Here is a 26,915-nt window from a genome sequence, read left to right on the forward strand (position 1 = left end):
GATCCTGCAGAGGCTCGGGGCTTCCCCGTCACTACACACACATTGTTAGGTGCTTGAATGTCCCTGTTGTCACTATTCATGGTGTGTTTTGTAAAATAAGTTATCTAACAGTTAGAGTCCATTGTGTTCTAATAAGCTCTCCCCTGATCTTCTATCAAAAAAACCCGTCCTCCGAGCAGAAGTGGGTCAGCAGGAAGTGATTACAAACGCTGACTCCTTGTCATCTTTTGCACCAGCACATCACCTGTGGCTGCAGGCGAGGTTGCTGTTTGAAGCTAAGAGAAAGGGGGAAAGAGTGCGCAAGGCTTTCGATGTTCAGTGAACCGTGAAAGAGTCGGCCTCAGACACTTAGAAACACATGATCCATAACTAACTCTGTCTGTCTCCCTAAAACTCACTGACACACGGCCAACCTCGAGAACAAGCCTGAACATGTCTGTGGATAACACTGACTGCTACACCTGTGTGTGTGTGTGTGTGTGTGTGTGTGTGTGTGTGTGTGTGTGTGTGTGTGAGAACCATGTTCCAGCTGACCTTGATTTGAGTATGTAGCACATTTACACTAATTATTCTCCACTTTTCCAAACAAATTCAGCATTAGTATTTAGTGTGTACTTTGCAGTATAAGTACATCTTAAGGAAGCGCAACCCAGGTGTTTTTTTAGTATTTCTCCATCAAACTTTCAAATTACAGTACAGTAATATAAATAAATAAGACGTTTTCAGTCTTGGTATATTGTTATCGTGTTGTGTCCGCACACACCATGCAGTGTTATCTGTTATAGTGTTATTTGGGCAGCATGTAGTCTGCAGGCATATTCATAAATACACAAAAAAACTTCCAAAAAATACACCAACATCTCTAGACAGCATTGAGTTTTTTGTGTGATAAAACACAACATAAACTGGTCGGTTAACACATTGTTCTGGGTGGTCCCTGAACGCAACATGCACATAGCGGTCAATAGAAAATGAGCAGTGTTCTGATATTATGATGATTCACCTGCTTTTTTGAGGAAAATAGCTGCATTTAAGTTAAAAATCTCATGGTAACAAACATATTTGAAGACTTTCAGAAATACAAAGTTTATATTTCTGTGAACATGGTCTAAATGAATAAAAAGTAAATATTTACAAAATGCATAAACATAGAACTCTTCTCCTGACTGAAGGACTGTGGATAACAAACTTACTCTTGTTTCCAGTATCAGTCGCACTGTATGTAACAATAAGACTGTTGAAATCTTTATTATTACCACTGCAAGTCAACCACATTTTTCACTTTTTATGGAAACACTGACACCATTTTTCTTTAGTGTTTGCAGGGCAAACTTCTCTCCCTCTCCGCCCTCTGTCATGCACTTGTCTCTGCTCAGAGGGGAGAGTGACGTTGATGATAGGTGCTGCTGGGAGTTCAGGGTTCCACTGTGTGTGTGTGTATGCGTGTATGCATGCATGCACTCTATCCTACATACTGTAACTTGTCCTACTTCTGACTTGCGGCTACACAGCTCAGGGCTCCTTCACATATATTAGAGCTTTTTGTTCTGAAAAGTCAGCAGTTCGTGCAAAAGATCCAAAAAAGAGCAGTTTTGAATATTTGATCCTCCATCATCTGTTATTTATTTCTATGGATGAGGGCAAAATAAAGGCACAGCTGATTTGAATGTTTTTTGTTTTTTTCGTTTTTTTTGGGGGGGTTGGGGGGGGTGTTCAGGTTAGAGGCTGTTGTGTGTTGTGCAGATTGTAAATTCCTCTGAGACAAACTTGTGATTTGGTTTTCTCTTTATGAATGACTTCACTTGACTTGTTGACTACAACGGAAAGATTGTGTGTGTGTTTGTGTGTGTGTGTGTGTGTGTGTGTGTGTGTGTGTGTGTGTGTGTGTGCATATTTACAAGCAGTGAAAGCATCTGTGGAAGTCTGGCACTTTGTCAACAGGACATAACAGACGAAGTAGAATACCTGGATAAATGGAAGATCTACAGTCATATAACACTCCTGTCTCTCTGTGACATACACACACACACACACACACACACACACACACACACACACTCTGTAAATTTCTCAGTGGAGCCAAAGGGCTTCTTTTTCATCTTTTATCATCATGGCATCGCTCTGCAGTGAAATCACTCGCCTCGTGTCCTGTATAGCCACCACTGCTCCTCCTCCTCCACCTCTTCCTGCTCCACCATGTGATTAAAACAGACCCTCGGTGTCCACCCCTCTCCCCTGTTGTTCGATCCCATGGTAACTTGTGAGGAACGCTGGGATTGGTTATTTTTGGCTACTCGGCTGATGCCTCGGGGAGGAAAAGGTGTTAATGGCAAAGTGGTGCTTTTCTTTCTGTCTCTGTGAGATCAATAGGCTTTAATGGTGTGACCTGCAGTATGTGTTTTGTGCTGTGTGGTAGTAAATGTGTGGTCTCTGGGCTTTCAGCATCAGTGTGGTCAGTGTGATGACATAAGAATATCATGTATGCATAATTGACATTCACACATTGGAAGTGAACAGGGAGGCTAACACCAAGGGCTCTTTCACTTTGGAAAAACAGGGACATAGTGTGTGTGATGTCACCCGCAGGTTGAGTGTGGTTTTCAGCTCGACACCACGTTGGCAGTGTTGGTTTGGAGCTTTTCAGCGAAGCTAACAACCCAAATACACCCTGCTTTCAGATTCCCTTAATTCCTATTTTTGAAGCAGTTATTTCCAAACTTGCCTGACAAGCGACATCCCAAGTATAGAACAATGGTTTTGACTTTCTGTTTCAATAAAGACATTCCTGACCCTTCATTGGAGTTTCGTTGTTTATTCAGTGGCCATTAGAGAGCTGGCTACAGCAGTGAGCCACAGTGGATGCACGACATTCCTAACTAATCTGCTATCTTTCCTGTTTAAATGACTAACGAGGGCATGAATAAAGAGCTGAGCAGCATCAGTCCAGACTTCATGTACTCTGTTTGGTTTTTATGGATAATGAGAGACTGCTTCCATGTCCTTCTGCTGATGCTCAGCACTGACAGTGGTTGTGTTTTGTGGTTGTTTTTTCCTGTGATTGTAGTTGTTCCTGTGCAATAGTCAATTGCTTTCAAGCAAAAATACCAAATTTGTTGCTGCTTTTAGGTTGTTGAAGTGAGGATTTATGTGTTTTTCTAAAGGATTTCAGCCAACATCTTTGAGTGAACGCTGTCTTGGTGCAAAAGCCGTTTTAAAAGATTTTTTCCCTCGTCCAGAAATACAGTTCTGAGAGGAATTTGTAGCCTTGACTTCTTTCTTTTGGAAACATTCTTTTGGACGAGTATGGTCAGATTTGAGGAGGATGAATATCTTCACCACATATTCTCAGTCGTTTCAAAACAGCATTTTTGGATTTGCTTCCCGAGTGACTCAGCCGGTCTGGGGTTCACTGTCTAGATGAAGGGCCCTTCGGCAGGGAGGGTGTCTGTTGTCGGACATGACGGTTACCTCGCCACCGGCCAGGACGCCCTGTTGTCACGCCATGCAGGACTGAGGCGGGAGCAGAGAGAGCGAATGAATGACATCGTTGCCAAGGCTAAAAAAGAAGACAGATGGAGGGTGGGTGATGTAAGCCTGGTGCAAGACCACCTGAGTGGAAACCTGAAGACCTGAGCAGGACTCACTGTCTCTCCGCAGGGCAGACGATTCAGGCTCTTCTGTCCGTCCTGTCCTCTCCTCCACTGTTGTAATCCCAACTCTCCTCTCGCTGGCTAAATAAATCATACGAGGCTCTCCAGCGTCGGGGAGGTGGAGGGTTTGTGTTGTCAGATGAGAGGAGCCAGGCTGCAGGGATTATCAGCGCCAGCAGAATGGAGGGCTTAGTAGTTTTTCTTCTCTCCGGCGGTGTTCACACTGCAGCTTGGAAATCTTATATTTGATTCCTCCTTTACACCAGTGACATGGGATGTTTTTTTTGAGTTGGTATAAGCAGGGGAAACCTGCATGAACTCTCTCTGTTCCGGTCAGATGACTCGGCGGTGTGTGATTTCTCTGAAGAAGCTGCAAACGGCAGATTGTGTTGAGGTCTTTTGAGGCTGCAGTGTGTTGTGTTGTTGACTGAATTGCATCGTATCATAAGGTGTTTGTATTTTTACATCGTCATCATCATTCTTTGATCAGACGCCCTAAGATATGTTTTAGACTTTTATTCAAGCAAAGTTCTTGTTTCATCAAATAGAGCACAGACCCCTCTAAGGCCAGTAATCCACTCTTCAGTGATGTGCAAGCACGAGCTTCGCGCTCAGTACTGATGCTTGTTCTCATGAGGTTTAAAGTTCAAACATTTTTCCTATTGCAGACACTTTACATTTGGATGTAAGAGTATAATTACTGCATGATGCATTTATATTTACATAGCTCCAAAAAGAAGTGTTATTAAAATTACATCTCTTCTCCCATGAAACCACCGTCCCTGAACGCTCCATAACAACTGCTCTCTGTATGAAGTTTGAGCAGCTGTGTCGGCTACCCCAGAGGATTACTGCTGCCTGTGAATCAGGGCGGCAACTAACCATTATTTTCATTGATTATTAATCTGTCCATTATTTTCCCAATTAATCAATGTCTTGTGTGGTCTGTAAAATGTCAGGAAAAGGTGAAAAGGGTTGTGGTGTGAAAATTTACCCAAGATGATGACCTCAAATGTTTTATCCACAACCCAAAGATAATGCTGTAGCAATGCTGACGAACAAAACCAACAAACCGGACTGAAAAGCTCCTTGGTGGAGGTAACGTTCACTGGATCAACTGATAATGGGAATACTTCATCAGTTGCAGACAGCCTTGTCAGATCTCTTACTGTGTTGTGCATTATTTAACCTTGATGCGAACGCTCTGCTCTTATGTGCCGCCGTGCAGGATCGTAGATCTACTGTCCGTTTTCTAGCAGAGAGGACGTTTCCTGATCTTTTGACCAGTCTTTCCCCCACATCATTCTCGTCTGCCTACAGTCACCTGTGTAATGAAGCAGAAAGGCTGCTCTGTAACTAATTTGTCTGGAGGACAGATGGATGCGACTTCCTGTGGCTGCTGATTACTCACAGGTCTTTTCAATGTTGCCTGCACTTTGTGTTGTTGTGATGCGAGTTCCATCTGTAGGAACAGTATCCAAGACAAATCAGATACACGGCCATCAGTATATTCAGTGTGGAGCTTGAAGACCTCTGTGCTCATGTTTGTCTCTGCCCTCTTTATCTCCCCGCGCTGCCCTTTCATTCCCGCCCTCTCTCCCTCGCTGTAGGTTAAATCCCTGGCTATTTATAGCATGCAGCAGCAGAGCTGAATTGTGGGTCAGTATGTTGAGAGGGAGGAGGGGCTGCTGCTGCCGTGTGGCGCATCACAACTTGCATGGCTTCATGTCTTGAAGGGGGAGACAATTGACCATGTTCATTGTGAGACGAGAAGGAGAAGAAAGCTCATTTTGGGGAATTTACAAGAACAGATGAATTCAACTTGTTGCACAGATTTAAAAATAGACAACGAACGGGACTAATGAGCTATAAAAGAGCTTATTTTTATCATCGTATTCATGCTCATGCTGTATAATCAGCATCTGTTCACACACACACACACACACACACACACACACACACACACCAGCCCACTGTACGTGTCAGACCTGTTGCTGTGTGTTGATGTTGACAGAAGGAAAAGGTTGGGTGGAGCTGAATCCAGGTCAGTGGGAGACTCACTCACACAACCACCAGCCAACCATTAGTCACCCGAAAACAAAGGCTGCCCAGAATCGCCTTGAATAACACATTGTGAATTTACTTGAAAAATCAAAAAAAACAAAAAAAAACACAGGAAAATGTTCCCAATAGTTCGACTATGAGCAGAAGACAAAAGAGATCTGTTATACTTTCCAAGTTTTAACTCTAACCTATTTTCTTCCACCGTATTCCAACCCTGAATGTCTTCCTACGCCCTCACAAACAGTTGCAAACACAATTGGAAATAATGAACACCCAAAGGAGGATATTTGCTTGTCAGTTGCCTGGCTTTAGCTGCACGGTTGCTGTGTTGAACATGTGCTTTTTTATCTAGCAGCAGTGTTACGCTAGCAGCTAATCTGAGCCAGATCGGCCTCCCTCCCTCAGCAGCACAGCTCGCCCGGGAGTGAGCTCGCGTTTGTGCAGTTACTGTTGACTTTAGGCTTTTACTGAATTACTCTTTATTCTTCATAATCCCACAGCTCTGTGCATAGCAGCTCTATCGTGCTTTGAAAGAGCATTTTCATCCACAGAACTGAACTCTGGGTGCTTTTTGTCCTGTGCCTTGGCATTGCTCTGAATAGTTTTTGCAGTGGCTGTTCAATGTGTGGTTGTTCCTATGAAGGTCTTTTCACTGCGCTAAGCCCCAGAAAAAGTTGAAATAATGCTGGAATTTAAGATATGATCAAGGCATCACTGTCCTGTGCCAGGGCCTAAAAATCCATGCTGCTGTCCAGGTTGTTGTACAGAAAATGATGCAGTTAAAGCATAATTTGTACTGTCAGCTGAAAGTCTGAACAGTAACTCAGTAGATAAATTAAGCAGGTTGGACATTGGCAAGCTGCTGTTTACTTAAATCCATCTTTACTGATGTGTTGGTATGTGGGGGCACTTTGAAGGTAGAAATTACACACCATTATTACTGTGACCTTCGGCGTCTAGATGGCGACCCTTCGTAATGGTTGTCACAAGGGTCGCCGTGCAGAAAACCCTCTTTGTGTTGGTTTGCTCAGAGGTCCAACAGAGTCAGCACTGTCTCATACAGTTAAAGATAAAATAATGTGGCGACAGGAGAAGTGCGCTGGTTTGTTTGGCTCGGCCTGAGCAGACGGCTGCTTATGGCCGACCTTTAGCCTGATGGTCTTGTGTTGCTGGAGGAAAAGTGGTGTAGAGGTGAACTTTGACCAAATATCCAGAATTATGTGGTTTATCTGGATGGTGCGGGTGTTGCTAAACTCAAGTTACTATCCTTGTGCCCCCATTTCACCAGCTTTAGGCCTGGATATTGTTTGAAGTTTTCTTCCTCAGGTCTTCTTCTTCTTCTTAAATTGTCATGTTTTTGTGGAGACAAGCAGCCATACAAGAACCTGCCTCAATGAAAAAGTGGCAAAAGTAGGATCATAAGTCAGGGACTATTTGATTCAAGTGACCACAACTCCAAATCTGAAGAGGCATTCACTGCCAGTTTGGGTTCTTGTCCTTTTTGATACCTGGTGCGACAGACATAACAGATTCATGTTTGGTACCCCAACCAGGCCTGAAATGTTTGAAGTCCACAGACTGAAAGGCCACATGATCGATCGATTTCTAGCAGATTATGATCCCATCAGATGAGACACACCCATCAGATACACTGGCCTCGTGTTACCTTGAGTAAGAACGACACAGTGCGGTCATCGGTGTTGAGGTTTTGATGTCACCCATAGTCATTGTAAATTGTATTCGTCTCTTTCACCTTTGAGGTGAGATGTTTCTGTAAGACCTTTTGGCATTTCCACATCTCTTTTTCCAGCTTTCTATCACTTGTCCAAACAGAATAGAACTGGAAAGTGCTGAACAGAGCAATGGAAGATCTCTCAAACAACAGAGAACCAGTGTTATCCAATCCCCGGTCTAAAGTTTCCCCTCTCCGCCCGCCCGCCGCCCTGCTTTTCTTTTTTCAGCTGTGTGTTTTCAGTGGCAGTGAAAACATCTCTGTCTTAATTAAGTGCGCCTCACCCTTCCATGTGCTGAAAAAAGAGCCTTTCTCTTTTATTACGGCCCACTGTGAATGTGAAACCTCCTTCAGACCTCACTCCTCGCCATCGCACGGCCCTATATTTACCAGAGCCACCACCCGCCCCCCCTCAAAACCCTCTCATTACCCTCATAGGCTTTTGAAGAGGTGATAAAAATGCCAGTGTAGAAAGTTCCAGCGGTTTGGATATCGCCCTGCCCTTGTGTCTGAAAATGGAGGGTGTAGTTAGCATCCCTGGCTGCAACCTTGTACACATCCTTGTAAGATGTCACCGGCTGAAAAACACCAAATCATCAGATCAGATGCAAAAAAAAAACATCTCTCCACGGCAGCGTCATACCCTGAACCGCTGACTTCCTGTGACTTTGCCCGTGTGTCTGGCAGCAGCTTCCTGTCTGCAGAGAGGCAGAGATGAAGCTGAGCGTGACTGGGAGTCCGCCTGCGGGGAGGCTGCAGAGGTGAACGCGTTCAGGCTTTTGCTTTAAATGATAGAGCAGCAGGAGGAGGAGAGGACTCACGGAGGAGAACCATCATTTTCCTTGGCCCTTCTCTGAAAAGCTTGGCACAGTTTTGCACTCTTTGAAGGCCGTCTCCCGTCTTTCTGTCCTCCTTCCCTTCTTCCTTCCGCCTGTACGTTCAGAGGATTTTGTTTATCTGCCAGATCTTCCAGCACACCAAACACTGCAGTACCCTATGCACCATCTATCAAAGGGCTGAATCATCAATGGAGCCTGGGTTTGGTTTGGAACTGGGCCTAGTGGTTTCGCTCAGTCAGATACATCTATATATTACCCACTGCAGAGCAATCGTCCTCACTTCCTGTCTTTTCCTCTTTCCCTCTTTGTGTCTCTTGTCTCTTGAGGATCGTTTCCATCCTGATGCCTTTTTTGAGACAGGATGTCTTGACACAATTAATATGCCAAGTTTTAGCTGAATAATATATATTAAATGTTGATTTTTGGCCCAAATAACATAATCAAACTTAAGTTTTTACATGCTGATATGTTGAACTGCAGGTGACGATGAGTAAACCTCAGGAAACTCTGAGTTAACATCGTCTTCCCCGGCGTATTACCATTGTATGTTTTTGGGGAACTAACAGAATGTACCATGAATAAAAAAATGTCTTTGTGTCAAACAGTGGAAAACACAGTCTAACTGCTTTTAGTCCAGCGTGTTGAGCATCAGAGGAGGTGATATAAGTTTAGAAGTCAGTGTTCGTGACCTTTGGCCCCTGTTTGAATCACATCGTTACCTCCTCAGTCACACTTTGCTCTGTTTCCATGGTGATGCGGCGTACAGTGCTGCTACCCCTCGAGGGGCTGAGGGGCACTTTAGTTCCCTGCCACACACACACACGCACACACACACACACACACACCCACCCACATTCAGAGGTACTTCAACAAATGCCCTGCAGCTCTTTCCATATTGCTAAATGCAAAGGCAAAGTTCTACACTGCCAGATGGAAAAAGTAGAGCTGCAGCAGAGGGAGGTTGTTGTACTTTGAGAGCGTTGTTGCTTTGCAGCTTAATGATTTCATGTTGGAGGTTTTCAGGCACATCAGCTCGCTCCACAATAACTGACGTTTCTCACAGGTTTACTTTGTCTGATGCAAGCAGCTCTGCTAGCATTCCTTCTGAATGAGGTTTCAGCCTCTTAGCTATTAGCTCGCTCACCACAAAACTTCCCTGAAAGCTGCTCGTTGGGAACCCAAACCTCGCCGAAGAGTGTTAACTTTATCTGAGTGCATTTGTCCTTGGAGCTCATCCAGTTTAGCAGGTTTGAAGCTGTCGTGATGCTTGAGCTGGGCCTTTTTCGTCACTGCAAGCCTGTCTTGCATTCAGGGAGTGCTGTGAGCAGCTCTTTTTGGAGGATGTGTTAGTCTACTGTTCTAGGTTATTTTCTTTCATTGCAGAAAAAGTTAATTGCACAGCCCATATGTGGCTCAGAGGCCGGATGTTCCCCGCTCCTGGACTGATGTTTTGAGTCAACAGTTATGGTGCGGCCTCACTTCTTTCATTCTAAATGTCTTGAGCTTTTTTTCAATCCATCATTCAATATGTATAAAAAGAAGAACTAATCAAACGCCCACCAGAAAAGTGACATCTTCAAACTGCTTTTATTTATCTAACCATCGAAAAGAAAAATTCCCTCATTTGAGAAGCTTTCAGAAGTAAAGTGTACAGATGAATCAGCCGTCGTTGTCAGAGATAAGTTTTGTGAGCTGGCTGTGAGCAGGCTGCTGTGGCAGTGGCCATGTTGCATCAGTGGCTGGGGAAAGTAGGCCACCGGCCGCTTTCAGGCGGCACAGACAAACAGGGCGAACGGACACGCAACTGATCTCCACAGCACACGCGTGTCATCAAAACGAGCCGTGTCTGACATGGCTGACCGCACGCACATGCTGCACTTCCACTTGTGCTCTGTTTCCCACCTCAGATGGAGCCGGCTGAACGAGCGGGTCGACCCCGTGCGACGAGTGGCGCTCTGTGTTTGACACGCTGCAGTGCAGACGTTGATTTGGTTCTCATATGGTTCCATTGTTTTAACCTGCTATTACACAGACAACAGCACAGATTTGACTGTAGATCAGGATCAAGTCGCTTCTGAGAATTCGCTGGCTTGTCTGTAGCATGCCTTTTATTTTCTCTGTTCCTTTTTTAATAGTTTACCTTTAAGTTCTGAGGCTTCTGACGGCGCTTGTTCCATCTTGCTTGAGTCTTTTTAATCTCCTCCTCATTATGAGACTTTATCATTATATATTTTAATCCCTAAGAGGAAGAATATCCGTCTGTCATTAAGAGCATTATGGTATCATTTTATCTGACTACACTGCCAATCTGTAATCAGCAAAGAATTGGGTGGTGGCTTAGCCGTTAGTGCTCCCCACTCACTTCAGAGAGCAGAGAGGCTAACACACAATCAACCCCAGCTAACAAGCGAATTAATTTAGCACTTTAACCTGGCGCGGCCCTGCTCTAATTAAGCTCGGCATTGGTTTCCAGGTTGAATGTAAGCAGCTTCTGGCCTCTGTGGATTAGTCAGCCTTGCCTCAACAATGCTCAGACTCAGTTATTTTCCTCCTGGTTCGCTGCTAATTTTCACTCAAACCATTTGCATTTTGGTGTTTTTTGAAAATTAGGCTGGGAGCCCACAGTGGGTGGCTAGAGGATTTGAATCCCCCAAACTATGATAGAGAAATTAATAGTTTAAGCTGCTGATGCCTACACAAAGTCCCTGTAAAGGAAGGCGAATATGCTGTTTGATATTCAGCAGCCGTTACGGCAGAATCTGGAGAGATCTTTGTTGGTTAATAGTGTCTCGCAGTCGTGATGACTCAAATTGTCATTTGGCTACACTCCCTACTTTTTTCCTCATGCACTGCAAGACCAAAGCTGACCGAAGATCAGAGTCAGCAGATCCGAGTGTCCGTTTGATGAACTCACGGCCCTGTTTAGAAGCAGGACGTAAACAGTCACAGTCTCGTCTGATGTTGAGTCGGTGGGTGGAGGTTTTGTTAAGCCAGGCAGGAATTAAGCTAGAGTGTGTGGGAGTTGTGGGTCACCGAGGGAGCTGCAGAGGGCAGCGAGCCAACCAAGGGACAAAAACAGATGCTCTGTAGTTGACATTACCTGCGTCCAACCCGGTGTAAATATAGGGCACTGTCATTCCTCTCTTCTTCCATTGTTCCTCTCGGTATTAACCAAGAAAATTCCGTGTGATTATACAGCTTTGAAATAATGCTTAAACAGGTGAAGACATGAGGGTGGAAGATTATTTACAGACTTGATTCTTGGCCAGAGTATGTTGAATATGACTGAGTATAAAAAGTTGTAATGGATTGATTGGATGGATTTACTGGTATTTTTAGAGTAACCGACCTGTATTCATGAAGATAGTCCAAAAATCCAAATGACTGAAAGACAAATGGGGTTTGGTGGAGACAGAATTCTTATATTAATCTGCCTGTGGGCAAAGTCGCTTAATAAAACTGCCAACACAAACAGCAGCTCATAGCTAACATTAGGTGTTAAAAACAAGCTTGAACTGTGCTGCTTGCTCTAAAAAACGTATTTTGTGATATCAGCTGCAGTTGACAGACAACGTGTGAGCAGGTGCTTCAGTGGAGCTGCACCCAAAGGTGATAATTAAAGAGAAAAGTTTCCCTAAAACACTTCACTAAAAAGTTTTTTGCTCTTTTTTTTACCACCTGAAGGACCTGAACTAGACTGAAAGTCTCACAGCTTTGAGCTAAATCCATCTGCATGCTAACATGCTCATGATAATAATGCTAACACGACAATGCTTAAACAAAGTTTACCATGTTCACCAGCTTCGTTCAGCGTGTTAACATTTGCTAATTAGCACTGAACACAAAGCACTCCTGAAGTTGAAGGGAATCTCTTTAATGAACCAAAGCACTGGACGAATGAACAGTTTGACCCCATGAAAAGTCATGTGATCATAAAGGTCACTAGGATACGTCCTGTGGGGATGTCTGGACCCAAACAATCCATCTAACAGTGGTTGAGACATCTCAGTTTGGACCAAATTGGTGGAGTAACCGACCTTGGCATACAGACCGTAAACCCCTGAGAAGGTTTCACAAGCATCCCTGTTTACTTCCTCCTTTCTGCTGAATTTAATTACCTTCAAGTGAGTAGCATTAGTTTCTTCTTTACAAAACATTGTTCTATGACTTTATCTAGCTTCAGCCCAAGCCTTCCAGCAGGCCCCTCTAACAGGATTTGTTTAATAGTGTTCTACTCCCTGATTCATATCTCTGCAACCCCCAGTCAGCCAGGATCAAAACTAATGAGCCTCTGAAAGAGAATAATGAGCTTCCAGCAGTCTCTCCACTGTGTCTTCTCTGGACAAGGGAGGACAGCGTATGGAGGTGGACTGAGTGCCGAATCTCAGTATCAACAGGGGTAATGGTGTCCGACAACGAGTTAATTCCTCCGGTGTACTCAGCCGCTTCATCTGGGCTCCGTCCAGAGGCTTCAGAGTCTGATGAAGCAAGGGGCCGTGGCTCCTGGTGTTTTCTGGATATTTTATACTAAACTTAAAAGCTTTTGTCGCGCTTTGTGTGAACCAACAACCTTTTTTTCTGATATGATGGCATAAAATTTGAGTTAATGTAGCTTTGTAACCATTTTAGACTGATGGCATTAGGGGCAGCTTGTGCAAAACACTCAAGGCTGCAGCTACCCATGTTGTCGAAGCTCAGTTTCATATTACAGGTTTACACACCGACAGAGCAGTCCAGGCTTCAGTCCAGACAGTGTCTATAGGTGGAAGTACACTTCTGTTCTCTCTCCAACAACTCTGTGTTTGGTCAGAGTACATGACTTTGAGAATTGCACCCAAGTTAAACCCTGAAGAGAGACCATTTCAACATGAAGCTTCAGGATCGACTACTCGTTTGGTTGAATATGGCCTGCGTTTGTGAAACAGAGCTGATATGACAGAAACAAAGACTGCTCTTCGGATTTGAACCGAATGAGCAACTTTCGCTCATCTTTGTCCGTCTTTTTTGCCGTCCATCTCTTTTCTGTGCTTCACACCTTTCTCTCTGCCTTTGTGTCCACTGTCCTGTTGTGTTTTTCCTGCTGATCCCCCAGATTCAGAGGGCCAATGGAGGAATGTGATGATAAAAGGAGCAGCGAGAGGACGTCTGGTCGTCTCGTGTCTGGATGTCCTGGGACTTTATGCCCAGGGAATGCAGCAGCACGTCCTTTTGTCTTTGTCTCTTGGAGCTTCAGCTTGTGGCACGAAACAGAATAAGCTGCTAAAGCTGCTTCTTCAACAATGTTATTTGCGATTGATGACAAGAAACGTGTAGATGTTTTATTCAGGCCTTGGCAAACAAAAAAAACTTTCTCTTTGTGAATCTTTAGGACAGGAGCTGTGTTTAAAAGGCACGGGCTTTGTCTGTAGGTGTGCTTCAAGTGGATCTTTCGAGGGACTCAGCGTTTCCCCAGCTGCCTCTGCATGGCTTTTGAAAAGCCCTGATGTTGTGGTTTGTCGGCCTGGTTATAAGAGATATCCATTTCACTGACGGTCAGTCCTCCCTGTGAGTCTAAAAATGGGGCGATAGCCCGTTACGTTATGGAAAGTCGCACCAGTGGCCAGAATGCAACCCCCTTACTACTACTAGATCTAATTACAACAGCTATGCATGCTGCCTGTCTAACGACCTGTCTCTCCTCTCTCTCTCTCACTGACTGGCTGTCTTACACTCTTGAACTTCATTCTTCCCCTTGTTTTGCTTTGTGCTTCTCTCTGTGGATGTTTCTCTATGGAAAGTATCATATCCTCTGTATGTCCATAGCAAACAGATCCCTGAAAGAAGGAACACAGAACCAATCAAGTATACAGTATTGGCATTTACTGTATATCCGCTATCAGAAAATGAAATTTGGAACAGTCGTTTTTGATCTAAATGTCAGAAATTCCATGTTAATCTTTTTTCCCCGGTGAAGTGAAGCAGCAGACACTCTCCTAGTGTTTCAGCTGCACCACAGCGATCAATAGAGATTTGTAACTGACCAGCCTCTCTCTTTCTCTGTCTGTGTCCCTCCCCAGAGTCGGGCTTTTTTCTTGGCCTACTTACATAGAGCTCCCTGTGTGAACACACACTGAAGGCAGAGCCAAACAGCAACAACACAAACTGAGCTTTAGAGCACGTTTCAACCTGAAATGTGCCTTGAACTTAACCACATCACCGCTTTCTCCTGACGGTTTCTATTTATTTAAAAAACATGAGACTCTTCGCAGGCTGCACAGACGCAGATAAACAGCATACATCCCGACTGTCCTTGGTTTTGTTGACACAGTGTCAGATGATGTGTTGAATCAACTCTGGTAACTTTCAAGGCTATAGTTTGTCATGTGTATTATCATACAGCATGTTCTCCTTTCTGTCCTCATTTACATACTTTCACTCCCTGAGGTGGAAAATGGAGCTATTAAATCCAGTGAAATAGAAGTTCCTCAAACGCATCTCGTGGGTCAACTGTAAATGCCATCAAGTCTCAGTGACAAACTTCCAGCTCTTATGGCTTTCCTTGAAGATATTTATAGTCGGTTTACCGTCACTGTGCTGTCTCCATTGTCCTCTCCCTCTTTAAAAAAAGGCAGGGGTGGTCTTCCTCAGGGATCGCCGTTAAACATGACTCAACACTACGAGCTTTTTATCTTAACTGTGTGTTTCTGCGTGAGTGTGGTCTGAAAGCAGCACATCAGCATGGCGTGTCTGAGCTGCAGGATCAGATTCAAATATTCAGTGTTGACTCAGCGTCTGATAGCTGAGTTCATATTGGAATTATTAGTTGTTTTATTTCGGTTAACCCAGTTCTGGAGAATCCCACTCATGTCCACGTCCATGAACCTGTCATGGTCACAATGGAAGGCTAAGCCAGAGAGGAAATGTCTGTTTTCTGGCTAGTCTCAAAGCTGTAAAATATGATATTCTACTGGATAAAATGTGATGAATGACTGGAGACAAAAGTGGATGTTTGGATGAAAATAAAAATGATATACAACATCCTTTTTTTTTTTAAACGTTTGTCTTCTCAAGAATGCACCAAATGAGTGCATCACTGAGCAGACTGTCAGCTGACCTGCTTACAGAACATGGTTCTTCCAACGCAGACAGAGCTAAGACTGTCAGCTGATAGCAGAGGGTAAAAGGGGTGAATTACTCCAGCTGAAACAATTAGTCGATGACTTTCTGTCAGACAAAACAATGTGACTTTGGTCTCTGTGGGATTTTGATGGACAGTTTTCACCATCAGCAATGTATTGACAACAGTTTTGGTCATTTGTTCAACCAAAATCTCCAAACCTTTGCTCGTTCCAGCTTCTCTGAATCAGAGATTTGCCAATTTCATGTGTTTTAGATGAAGATATGCCTGGACCTTATGGCCATGAGGTGGACAAAACGATCAATTTGTGATAGTGGATGATGCTGCAAATGGTTCTGGTAGAAATGGCTCCTTTCTGAATAGCTTTTGAGGCGTGAGATGCTGCAAACTGTGTGCGTAACGGTGAAGCCGTGTGAGGGCTTGAATTCCTACATTATGAGAGATCATGTTGCTTCGTTCAACGAGGAAATGTCCTTCTGCAGAAGTTAACAGTGTTTCCCTAGAGGATTTCAGACGCCACGGAACGGGCTGTTACCGTCCTCGCTGCTGTTGTTGATGTGTGACAGGATGTACAGAGTTCAGCCGCAGCTGCTGTTTGCTCGCTCGTCTGGAACCTCCAGAAATATTTCAATTCCTCCTCTGGACCTCATCGTGTTTTTCACGTTTTCTGTACGTGGGTGTGTGCGCGTGCGCCTTTATGTTGTGTTTTCAGCCTGTAGAGCTACTCAGTGTGTGAGAAACACCCCGAAGTGTGGGAACCCATCATTACGTCGATGATTAGCAACATTTTCATAAGTGCACGCTTCACTGCTTCGATCAATGAAGACTTGTTAGTGAGATGGTTTTCACACTCGCTGAGCTGCAGGAATCGAAAGTGTGTTTGCCCATGTGTCTGTGTCTCTGTGTGTGTTTGTCTTTGTGCATCGGTCTATGTGACTCTGTGTGTTTGTGAAAGAGTGTGTGTGTGCGTGTGTGTGTGTGTGTGTGTGTACCAGAGCTTGCACCTGGCTCCTCATCTATGCCCCAAAGCCCAGAGGGGTGCAATAAAGAACGCCTTGTCCCAAAAACCATGATGCATACACACACACGCACATGCGCATACACACACAGAGCCAGGTGTATGTCCAGATTTAGGCTAAACACCAACTATGCCGGTGTGTTGACAACAGATTATTATGTGAAAGTATATATTACCTGTTTAAGATGGCACATATATGCGTGAGAATCTCTTCTACTCTGTGTGTGTGTGTGTGTGTGTGTGTGTGTGTGTGTGTGTGTGTGTGTGTGTTGTTCCAGGATGACTGCACTCCCCTGGCATTTCCTTGGGGGGAAGTCGCTCAGCTCCCTTCTTTCCTCGTCTTAGTTCTATCTGGCTTCCATCTCCTACACACACACACACACACACACACACACACACACACACACACGCACACACAGCTTATTCTTCCTCCTCTGCAAACCCTGTGACACTCAGCCTCCTTCCTCTCCTTCCTCCTCCTGCTCATCTTCGCTCTTTTCTCTCTCCAGGCTTCCGGTGTTTTCTGGCAGCGGCCTCAAAACATACTGAAAACTGATCCTCAAGCCTTGAAAGAGAAGAACGGCACCAAAAATATTTTTTAAAAAGTCAGAGAGAAATGTTCCTGTGAGATGTTGCCGGCCAATATTTCACTGAATGTAATGATCCTGTGAGGAGACAGGACACAACTTCCTGTGCCATCCCTGTTATCCACTCAGGGGCGGAGCCTTACGTCCTGCGTCACACACAATGTCGTGTGCCTCATGTGCGTTCTCGGCGGCTCACATTGGTTCGCATTGGATGGGTTAGCAGAACAGTAATCTCAAAGGTTCTTTGCTTTACGATTAAACCTACAGCAGACTTCGTGCATAACTGTAACTTCAGAGATGATTTTACTCTTAGACTCTTGCACTGATGGGACGTCTGCCCCTCCGACGACTTTTGGTCACCTGACTGCTGATCAATTCTCTAACTGACCATTGAAAAGTTCCCCTGTAAAATATGTACAACTAAATAGTGCTACTAGTCAGTTTCTGTTTACATTGGAGTGAGACCAAACATGCAAATATCTGTCATATCTTCATATCTGTTTTAGATGTTTTTGGTCTAGTTTGCTAAATTTCCCAAGCATGAGAAATAAACCAGCCCATACTTTGCCACTCAGTCCAACTTCCTCTTTTCATCAAACCAAAAGAAGTCAGGATTTCTCTTCTGCATTCCTTCAATCAGTCATGAAGCTTGCCAAAGCGCGCACTGCTACGTCCTGCAAAACTACACCCATCCGGGTGAAATACCAAGTTCGCAGAGTCCCCTGTGGCGACAGTGCAGTCAAAAGAGAGAGATAAGAGAGAAAAGCAGTGGAGCTGCAGATTCAGGTGATAACTGGCCCTTCACTAAGCTCCGCCCTCCTTAGTTACGGTTGCTATGCCTGTCGAGTGTACAGCTGATGTTTCCACGTGACACAATATGTGCATGATAAGATGCTAAAAGACTGAGGCTAACGCTACACGTCCCAGGTATAACATCAGCATCATCGCCAGACGCCACCTCCAAACTCCTGAGGTAGAGAGCGTCCTTCCTCTTCGAGCCTGGACAGTTGCTGTTTCAGGGAGAGTTCAGTGAATGGTCGGTTCTCTGTACATTCATCAGTACCAGCTGTTCTCACATTGTCATGTGATACATAGCTTTTCTGAAAACATTGATTACAGCTGTTTTCCTCATCTGCAGCTCAGTGTTGGCACATTAAAGAATCATTCTGGTGTATCAAATCAGACTTTTTGGCAGTCCAGTGAACATGTAGCAAGGAAACTGACCACAGATCAGTATCTGGGTTCAGCTTTGGTCTCTTCCATTTTAATGGGAATCCCAGATCACTCCCCTCCTCCCTTCCCCCTTGCAGTCACAGCTATAGGTCAAAGGTCACACCAGCTGAAAGATCATGGGAGGGTGTACCTTCTGAACGCTGGGGTCAGGTCCCAGTCGTCTGAGTAAGAAACCTCATTAAAACTGTTGTCCGCTGCCTCGATGGGTCCTGATTGGAGTGGAGGAGTGATCTGAGTGAAGGATGCTTTAAAGGTTAGGACGTGACCGAAAAATGTCTGCCATGGGCCTCATTTAGACTCAGTGATTGTCATTTTAATTACCTGCTTTTATTTTTTTAAATTGCTGCATATGAACTTTGGTGCGAGCAGTCTGTGAACCTGTCAGCACATCAACAAATGGTTCCAAACGTCTCATGGGTGGCAGGTTATGAGGTCGATGTAGTGTTTAACACGGGGCCCCTTTCACATTACAGGCAGTCATTTGACCCATTGTTAATGTAAAAAGATGCTGTGGATAAAGTCTACGCATCCTCAATGCAGCTTTCTTTGTTTTAGACCTTTCTAAAACTAAAGGGCTGGCTGGAAATCTGATGATTGGTCAACGCGTTCCACTGTGGTCATAGTCTATTGCAGCATTTATTAGATAGTAATTATCAAGCCTCATACCTTCAACACTCTGTATTAGACTAATTCACTTTTATGACCATGTCTGGTCAGCAGCTGGTCATTCGTGTGTGTGCTAACCAATGACATCAGTGGAGCTGGTGATGCGTGGGCAGCGACGGGCCGACCAGCACTGGCAAACAGCGGCTGATTGAAGTGACTGTTGGCTGCAGGGGAGGAAACGGGTGAGTCAGCGATGCCCCGAAACCAAAGCAGAGTCTGTGGAGGAAAATGCTTCCAGAGTGAATCAATTCATCAGCACCTACACATGTGACCTGTTCAAGCTCAGAGCTCCTCGTCAGTCTGCTGACCGAGCATTCGTTCTGTGCTTTTTTATCTGGTCCATCGTTTGGTTAACACTCTGCATGTGGAGGTTCGCCTCCATGGTTTTCAGCCTCTCACGGTCATCTGGCTCTGATGAGGGGGAGGACATGACAAGATGGAAAACCCCGAAAATCCATCAGACTGACAACAATGTGATAGTTGATAGCAAATGTTAAAACAGTCTGTGGTTCCGGCTTCTTAAACAATAAGATTTGCTTCTTTTCTCCTGTTCAATGTCATTTGAATGTGAATATCTGTCGGTCTGGACCTTCTGCTCAGACAAAGCAAGCAACGCGAAAAGACGAGAACTGCAACAGTTAATACTGTGATCAATGGAAAATGATGGATTAATTATTTAATTCATTTTTCATGAAAAAAAGCAACACGCAAAGAAACATTCATTTGTTCTGGCTTCTCTACGGTGTGAATACAGTTCTTAGGGAATTGGTCAGTCTTTGTAGATTTGGATTTAAAGACGATATATAATATCTCTAGAAAGTAAAGGTTATCAAGGTCTTCAGCTTGAAAAATAAGTGTGTTCAGTCTTCAGACAGCCGTAGGAGCTTAAACCAAGGGTGTATTGTTAGCTCAGACATGGTGTAAAGCAAAGCTTCTCTGCAAACACTGACTTGCCTGGAGGGAATCTGTTGAGACCATGTGAGCCTAAAACTCTGCACTGAGCCCGACTGGGACGGCCTCTCACCTCCCGGGCCCTCCAGGCTTTCCCGTTATTAAGGCAAAACGTGGTCTCAACATCCACCACAGAGACTTGGCCGAGCACAGGAGAGATGGATCATGGTGCGAGTCATGGGACAGTCGGATGACCCAAGGATTATCTCATATTTGAATGGAGTGTGGAGTCAGCTGGGGGGTGTTAACAGAGAGGTTTTTTTTTTAATAATGGCGTTATTTACATTCAGGGTTTTAAAAGGTCTTGGAAAAAAGATTGGATTTATCTTGCGATCCTTTGAAGGGTCCTGACCCCCAGGTTGGAAACTTCTAGTTTAGATAATGCAGGTTTAGGATGCTGCTGTGTCTCCAGATCTCAGCAATGAAATGATCAGGGAAACGATGTCATACTTGATAGGAATGATGAGCAAAACAGTGAAAATAAAACCCAGGCGGTCGAAAGTATTAAACTACACAAAGCGACAGCGGCTGAATCTGATCTTCTGACCAACTGGTGGACCGTCGTTTTCCCTTCTTTTATCAGTCCATACTGGCCAGGTGTGTGTGTGTGCGTGCGTGTGTGTCTCATTTTCTGAACAAAGGAACCAGAGAAGAAGATGATGTCATCTTTTAACTGTTGTGTGTGTGTGCGCCTGTCTGTGTGTGTCGGCGGTTGGGGGGGATTCTGTAATTATTACAGTCTGCGTTCTGAGGTCACCTTTCTCACACACGGACAGGAGACACACACACACACACACACACACACACACACACACACACACAAAAGAACCTTTCATCATTTAGACAACGTCTTCTTGTTTATTTCCTCTGAAAAATAAACATCACAAAAGGAAAAATTTCAAATATTTCCCAGTGTGATTGGAAAAGAAGAAGTCGCAGTAAAAACTGTAATCACACACACAAAGAACACACACCTACATCTTTTCACACACACACAACTTTTCTTAGTGTGTAGCTCCAGTAGTGTTTATAATGTGTGAGAGTGGGAACTCAAAACTGTGTGTGTGTATGTGTGTGTGTGTGTGTGTGTGATTATGATAAACCCTGTCAACACACATACTAATTCCTTAAGAAAACTGCAAAGTCAGCTGAAATGTGCGAGTGTCCTCCCTCCTCACACACACACACCACATGCACACACATCAGGGTTCGTATACCTTTTGTGTGTGTGTCAATGTATGTGGTGAGTCCATTCAGTAGTGCTGGTAAGAATGTGTGTGTATTAGCACATCAGAAATACCTTCTGTGTGTGTGTGTGTGTGTGTGTGTGTGTGTGTGTGTGTGTGTTGCGAGTTACAAACTGATGACTAAGCAGTGCTGAAGTAAGATGGATGCTAGAGTTTAATGGAGTGTGATGGAGGTCTGCCTGAGTTGGCCTGCTGTGGCTGAAAAGCATGGAGACACCCCACACTACACACACACACACACACACACACACACACACACACACACACACACACACACACGTCCACCACATTCCCATTAACTCACAGTTCAAGGATGTCCGGCTGACTTCTGGGGGCTTTGGCTGTTGTAGGACTTGGTGTTCTGGTCTGATTTTGGACTATACTACATATTGTTGTTGTTGTTGTTGTTGTTGTTGCTGCTGCATACCTTTTCATCTTGTCCATTTGTTAAAATGACTTTCCCATGGAGGGACTCTGTTATTGTCAGCCTCCTCTCTGCTCTGTTTATGTTTCCCTTCACTCCACTTTGTCCTCCCTCTCGGCTGTCACTCCTTTGTTTTTTATAGCTGATATGGTTCGACACAACATCAGCCCACCTGCACTTTGTTTTTTGAAGTTCCTCTTTCTCCAAAAATCACTCAGTGTTTACAGTCCTGTCCCCTTGCACTGCCAGATCCAGATTTCAACTAAACAAGAGAAACATGTGTACTCCCACGCCATCTATGCTACTTTACTCCTTCTTTAATTCTCAGTCTGCTTCTTCACATCATGAATTTTGTCTTGAGCTTGGTTCATTCTCTCCTCTTTATTTTCTTTTTTTTTGTTTGTTTTTATACTTTCAATCTCCATCACCTTTCCATCCCCATAAAGTTCCCACACTTAGGCACTGGCAAAGCTTTGCTTCCTTGTCATCTTTGTAGTTTGCTTTCTCAATCAGCCTTGACCTTATCTCCACACACAGACACACACGTCCCCTTCGGCTAAACCAAAATGGGTTACTCCCTCATCACTCACGCTGCGTACCGCGTTGACTCATCGAGGAGTGGGGGCCGGTGGCTCAGGTGTCGCAGTCCTGATTCACACAAAGGAAACCTGATCGTGTGGCAGTTCAGACACACATGCACTGGATACTGGAGGCAAACATGATGCGCATTGCACAGGCTTACCCTTAGACTCACACTTTCCCTCTCTCCCTGTTTGTTTTCCATCTGTGAAAACATTTGAGCTGGCGTTGTTAACCTGCAGAGGTAACTGAACCCTCGTGGTCAAGCTTCAGAGAGAAAATGGGCTTTAACCACACGGCCTCTGTCCTTTGTTGCTGTGTTAAAAAGGTGCATTGTCTCTTGCTAGTTTGTTCAAGCTGTTTTGTCTGATGGATGTTTGCAGAAATAAACCCAGAGAGTTGGCTGTAACATGTCTGATATAGCTGTGGGGCTGTTACAGCTTCCCTATGACCTATGTACTGTTAGCACAGGGCAGCAGGTGTAGGTGTAGTAGTGGATGGTGTTCTCGTTTTACAATGTTTATTTGAGCAATAGTTCGCTTTTTTTTTTTTTAGAGGGTTCTTGGTTGCAGTAATTCTTCTTTACACACTGACACACAGCTTTTGTGCTCCACTTTGAGCCCTAATGTGACATTTCACCAGTCTGAGTTGCCAGTCCAAGTTATTATTTGCTAATGCCGCAGTCATTCATAATATGTTTTCCACAGTATTTGCTGAGTTTACATTCCTAGCTGTGCTACAGTGTAGATAAATGTCTGGTTGGAAGTTTTCACATCACTGAGACATCATAATCTTCAGTTAAACTGCAAGAATCACAGTGCTAATGGGCTAACATTAGCCTGCACGTCAGCTAACTTTAAGGCAGAGAGTATGTGAGAGTATGTGAACTTGAATATTTTTGAACCTATACTTAGGTTCGTATTTTAGCCTGTAGGTGAAGTATAGTCCTGTCACAAGTTTAAACAAGAAATACTTCAGTCACTACTTCTAAATGATCTATACATGGCTGAATGGTGGTTAACTCCTCACATGCTATATAGTCATTAGCTTAAGGCTCCTTGTAGCTCCTCGATATTTCCAAGGTTAATGCATCCTTTATGGCACTCACCCAACTTTGCTGAAGTCGTTCTGGTCTGCGGTTTACACAAAACCAAACCAAACACCAAAGCTCATGAGTTCAATTGTTATACAGGCAAAACGGCTGCATGCTAGTTAGCCACCCTCAGACAAATCTACTGTTAGCACATAGCTGCTTTTTAGTTCTTTTAGAGGCTAACTTCAGGGCCACATCCGCTTTGCTCTTGAACGTTGGCTCCAGCCTCTTTTAGCCTCTTCCATGGGTATCAGTACCTATATTAACCCTGTTGTTGAATGACACTCATGCTACCTCACCTGTTTTTAGTATTATTTGCAGTCTCCTTTCATGGTAAAACCTTACAGCTGAGGTGCAAGAAAGGCCAAGTTAGCCTGTCATACTTGTTTGGTCACATTTGTGCTGAAACTAGACAAAACCTGAATGAATAATTCATGTATAGTTTTACTGAGTTGTACAGCTGCCGGCTGTAGTTGCACACATGTAGCTTGCTGTTAGCGTGTCTCGCTTCACATATTCACCTTCATTTCATTTCTGTTGGAAAACCGTCTCATTAAGTTGGATTCTGAATGCTCACTCTGTGCCTGACAAAGAGGAGAGTTATGTTTTAATTCCATGAAAACCACTGTCTGTTAAGGAATGCTGAAGGTTTGGACCACGGCCTGTGATTGTCCACACTATTATAGAGGCAAATAACTTGTTATGAATGTGGTTTTTGTTTTTATGAGTGACTGAATCACCCAGTATATTTACTCGGCCTATGACGGTACTGTCTGGAAAAACTTTTTGTTTCCTGCCAATAATTTGTGCTGTAAATTGGTCACTTTTTTTCCCTTTCACCAGCACTGGAAAAAGAAAATACCATTGTCATTGTCATACTGTGCTCTTAATTGTCCCTTAATTGAGCTGTTCATATGTGAACAATAGTCACAGAAATTGGTAAATGACTGTGATGCTGTGCCTGCTGCATGGGGACAAAATTCATACATTTACCTCCTCCCTTCTGCTTTCCTCTCCAGGGTCGACATGTCAAGACGGGACAACTGGCGGCCATCAAAGTCATGGATGTCACAGAGGTCAGTAAACACCACTCGATGTATGTTTTGTTGCCATAAACCAGGTTTCCATCTAAATTTAGCGTAGATTTTAATATTGGCAGTCGAGCATGTCACAGTAAAAGCTGGTGAGGGTAATTCTCCCGTTGGATGCCATTGAACCATTGACATGATGAAAAGAGCGGCAGTCAAGCCTCAAACGGTGGAAAACAGTGTAGAATACGGGATTGAAATATGGCCTTTATGTTTGTCTCATGGAGTCGTTTGAGGAAGGTTACAGTCTCCTCATCGCTCACCGCTCCAAATCAAATCATCAAATCAAATTTCAATGGACGTTTAAGTCACGTGCTTCATGTAGGCCATGAATTATTGAGTCTGTTTCCATTGCACAACATGTTGCTTTTATGGGTGCAACAACTTTTCCACCGCAGTCCACCACAGTGCAGAAAAACAATTTTTTTTTTTTTATTTTCGCCATTTCAGCTCAGTGATTTCACCTGCAAACTGAAACTGTGCATAATAAACAAGTAGGTGGAAAATCACTTGTTGCTGTCAGCGTGCTGCTGCACGTTTGCAGATTCTGTAGAAAAATGTTTCTGTTGACTCGGAAATGAACACAGCACTACCATCAGAGAGATGCATGTCAAATGCATGTGGTGTGGCTCGAGTGGTTTCCAGTCTCAACAGATTTGGACCTTAAATTTAGTTTCACTACATCTCTAAATCAGGACAAATTTCTTTACTCAAGCGTTCAATATGACAGTTAACACCAAAACCCTCACCTCAGTCTGCTCGGCACCCTCATGTCAATGTTTTCTCTCCACAATTGCTCCTAATGTTTCTCCTTATAATCACACAACCTCCAACCGCAAGTTTTCTATTCATTGGATAAAGCTGAGTTTGTGTTTGAAGCTCAACAGATTTTCAATTTCCTGAGAGCAGTTTAGCCAATAGACTTAAAGACTAAAGATTGGTGTGTGTATGTGTGTGTGCGTGTGTGTGCGCAGCCATGGGTGTATGCTTCATGCTTGCCAGGGTAAGGACCCAGAGGGCTGCTTGTGCCTGAGTAACTGGTCCCTGTGCGTCTTGGTGTGTGTGCATGCAGAAAACATTCTGGCAGTCTTGTAAATCTGCATCTCACTACGTCGATGGTGTTTGTAGTGAGGGCTTTTTTCCTGCCTCACCTCTTACTCATTGCTGATTGAATGCCTGAATGAGACAATGGGAAAAATATTCCCAAACACATATTTGAGGTCACTTGACCATTTTCTGCCCAGACATCTTAAAGAGGCATGAGTGTGTCATCAAGGCTGTCACATAAAATCCTTTAATCTGGGTCAACCGCTCTGCTGGAGAGGATTGTACTGTCTGTCTGTAACGACCCTGCTGGTCCCTAATACTTCATCGAAAGGGTCGTCAGATATGTGAGGTCCAGTTTACAGTTGTCATTTCAAGTATCTCTTATCCAGATAAAATTCAGTTGATGCTTTGATTCAAAAACACTGAAAATACAAAGAAGAAAAAGGTCATCTTCACAGGAAAAGTTAGACTTTCTGACAATTAGAATTTACTGTTGATTAAGACTTGATGAAACAACACGATAGTGTGTCATAAATCATTTTCAAAAGTTTGGATACTGCTTATTATGCTGAATGGGGTGTTAAAGTAAAAAGGCCTGAGAAAATTGAGAAACACCAGAAAAATAAACCTAATTTTGTGTTTAAAAAAAAAAAAATCAACTTACTTATCACCTGTAATCATCTCGTCACCCCTCTTATTAATCTTCAGACCCCTTGGGGTGTCCCGATCCCCAGGTTGGGAACCACAGACTGGGGCATCACAGATGTCAAGGTCTTGCTCTTTTTGAAGCATGGTTCCCCTCAGAAGGCCTGGATATGAATTCACATTCTGCATGTTGTACGCAGGAGAGACATGGACATATTGATGTGCTTGTTTGTAGGTGGAGTGATGGAGCTGCAGCAGTATGATGCTGCAGTCTGTGAGCTTCACCCCCTTAAGAAACCTTGTTATACTGAGACTAATGGAACCACTTTGACTGGAAAACAACCACCGTTTTAAACAGGTTGATAGCACATTTTGGCAGCGTATTTTGAATAGTGTTTTGCATTCTTCCCCGGGCAGCATTTTACTTTTAGACTTCTGAATACTTGCCGCCTCTGCAGTCTTCACACCCCTCATGGGTTTCCTGTGGCTGCAGTCTGACACACCCCTGAAGGAAACAATGACCACAGCACTTTGAGTCTGTCAGAGGAGTCCGTCCATTATGAGCCATTAATACTTCGTTTTTTTTTTAAACTTTTTATCCTGATTAGGATTTCAGTGGGAGGTTTTAGTGTCTCGGAATGATTTTAAATACTTCTCTGACCTGCAGTAACTGTTTTTGGCCACTTGGGGGCAGTGGAAATGAGCTGTGAACACAACATTGATTTATAATCACTTTGCAAGTTAATATAATGAAGTTGTTAATGAACACTTGCTTATAGACACATCCAGCAGTTATGGAGCAGATTTAGTTTTAATCATGTCATGTTTCCAACCACCTGGTGAATAAGTCCACTATCTTCGCTCTCTTCTAGCTCTCTGTTTGCCCTCCTCCTCTTCTTTGTGGGTTCATCCCTGTGAGCAACAAGTCATACCAT

General features: G+C 43.9%; 1 protein-coding gene across 7 annotated transcripts in view; it reads left to right on the forward strand.

Moving 5' to 3' along the window:
• Positions 1-26,915, forward strand: part of LOC143330310 (mitogen-activated protein kinase kinase kinase kinase 4-like) — an 89,417-nt gene that overhangs the window by 16,789 nt on the left and 45,713 nt on the right. For all 7 annotated transcript variants that reach the window (XM_076746781.1, XM_076746782.1, XM_076746784.1 and 4 more), the window contains exon 3: positions 24,220-24,276. In XM_076746781.1, the coding sequence (XP_076602896.1) occupies positions 24,220-24,276 (57 nt within the window). The remainder of the gene's footprint in view (positions 1-24,219; positions 24,277-26,915) is intronic.

Source organism: Chaetodon auriga, chromosome 13 (assembly GCF_051107435.1).
Source record: "Chaetodon auriga isolate fChaAug3 chromosome 13, fChaAug3.hap1, whole genome shotgun sequence".
Classification (NCBI taxonomy): Eukaryota; Metazoa; Chordata; class Actinopteri; order Chaetodontiformes; family Chaetodontidae; genus Chaetodon; species Chaetodon auriga.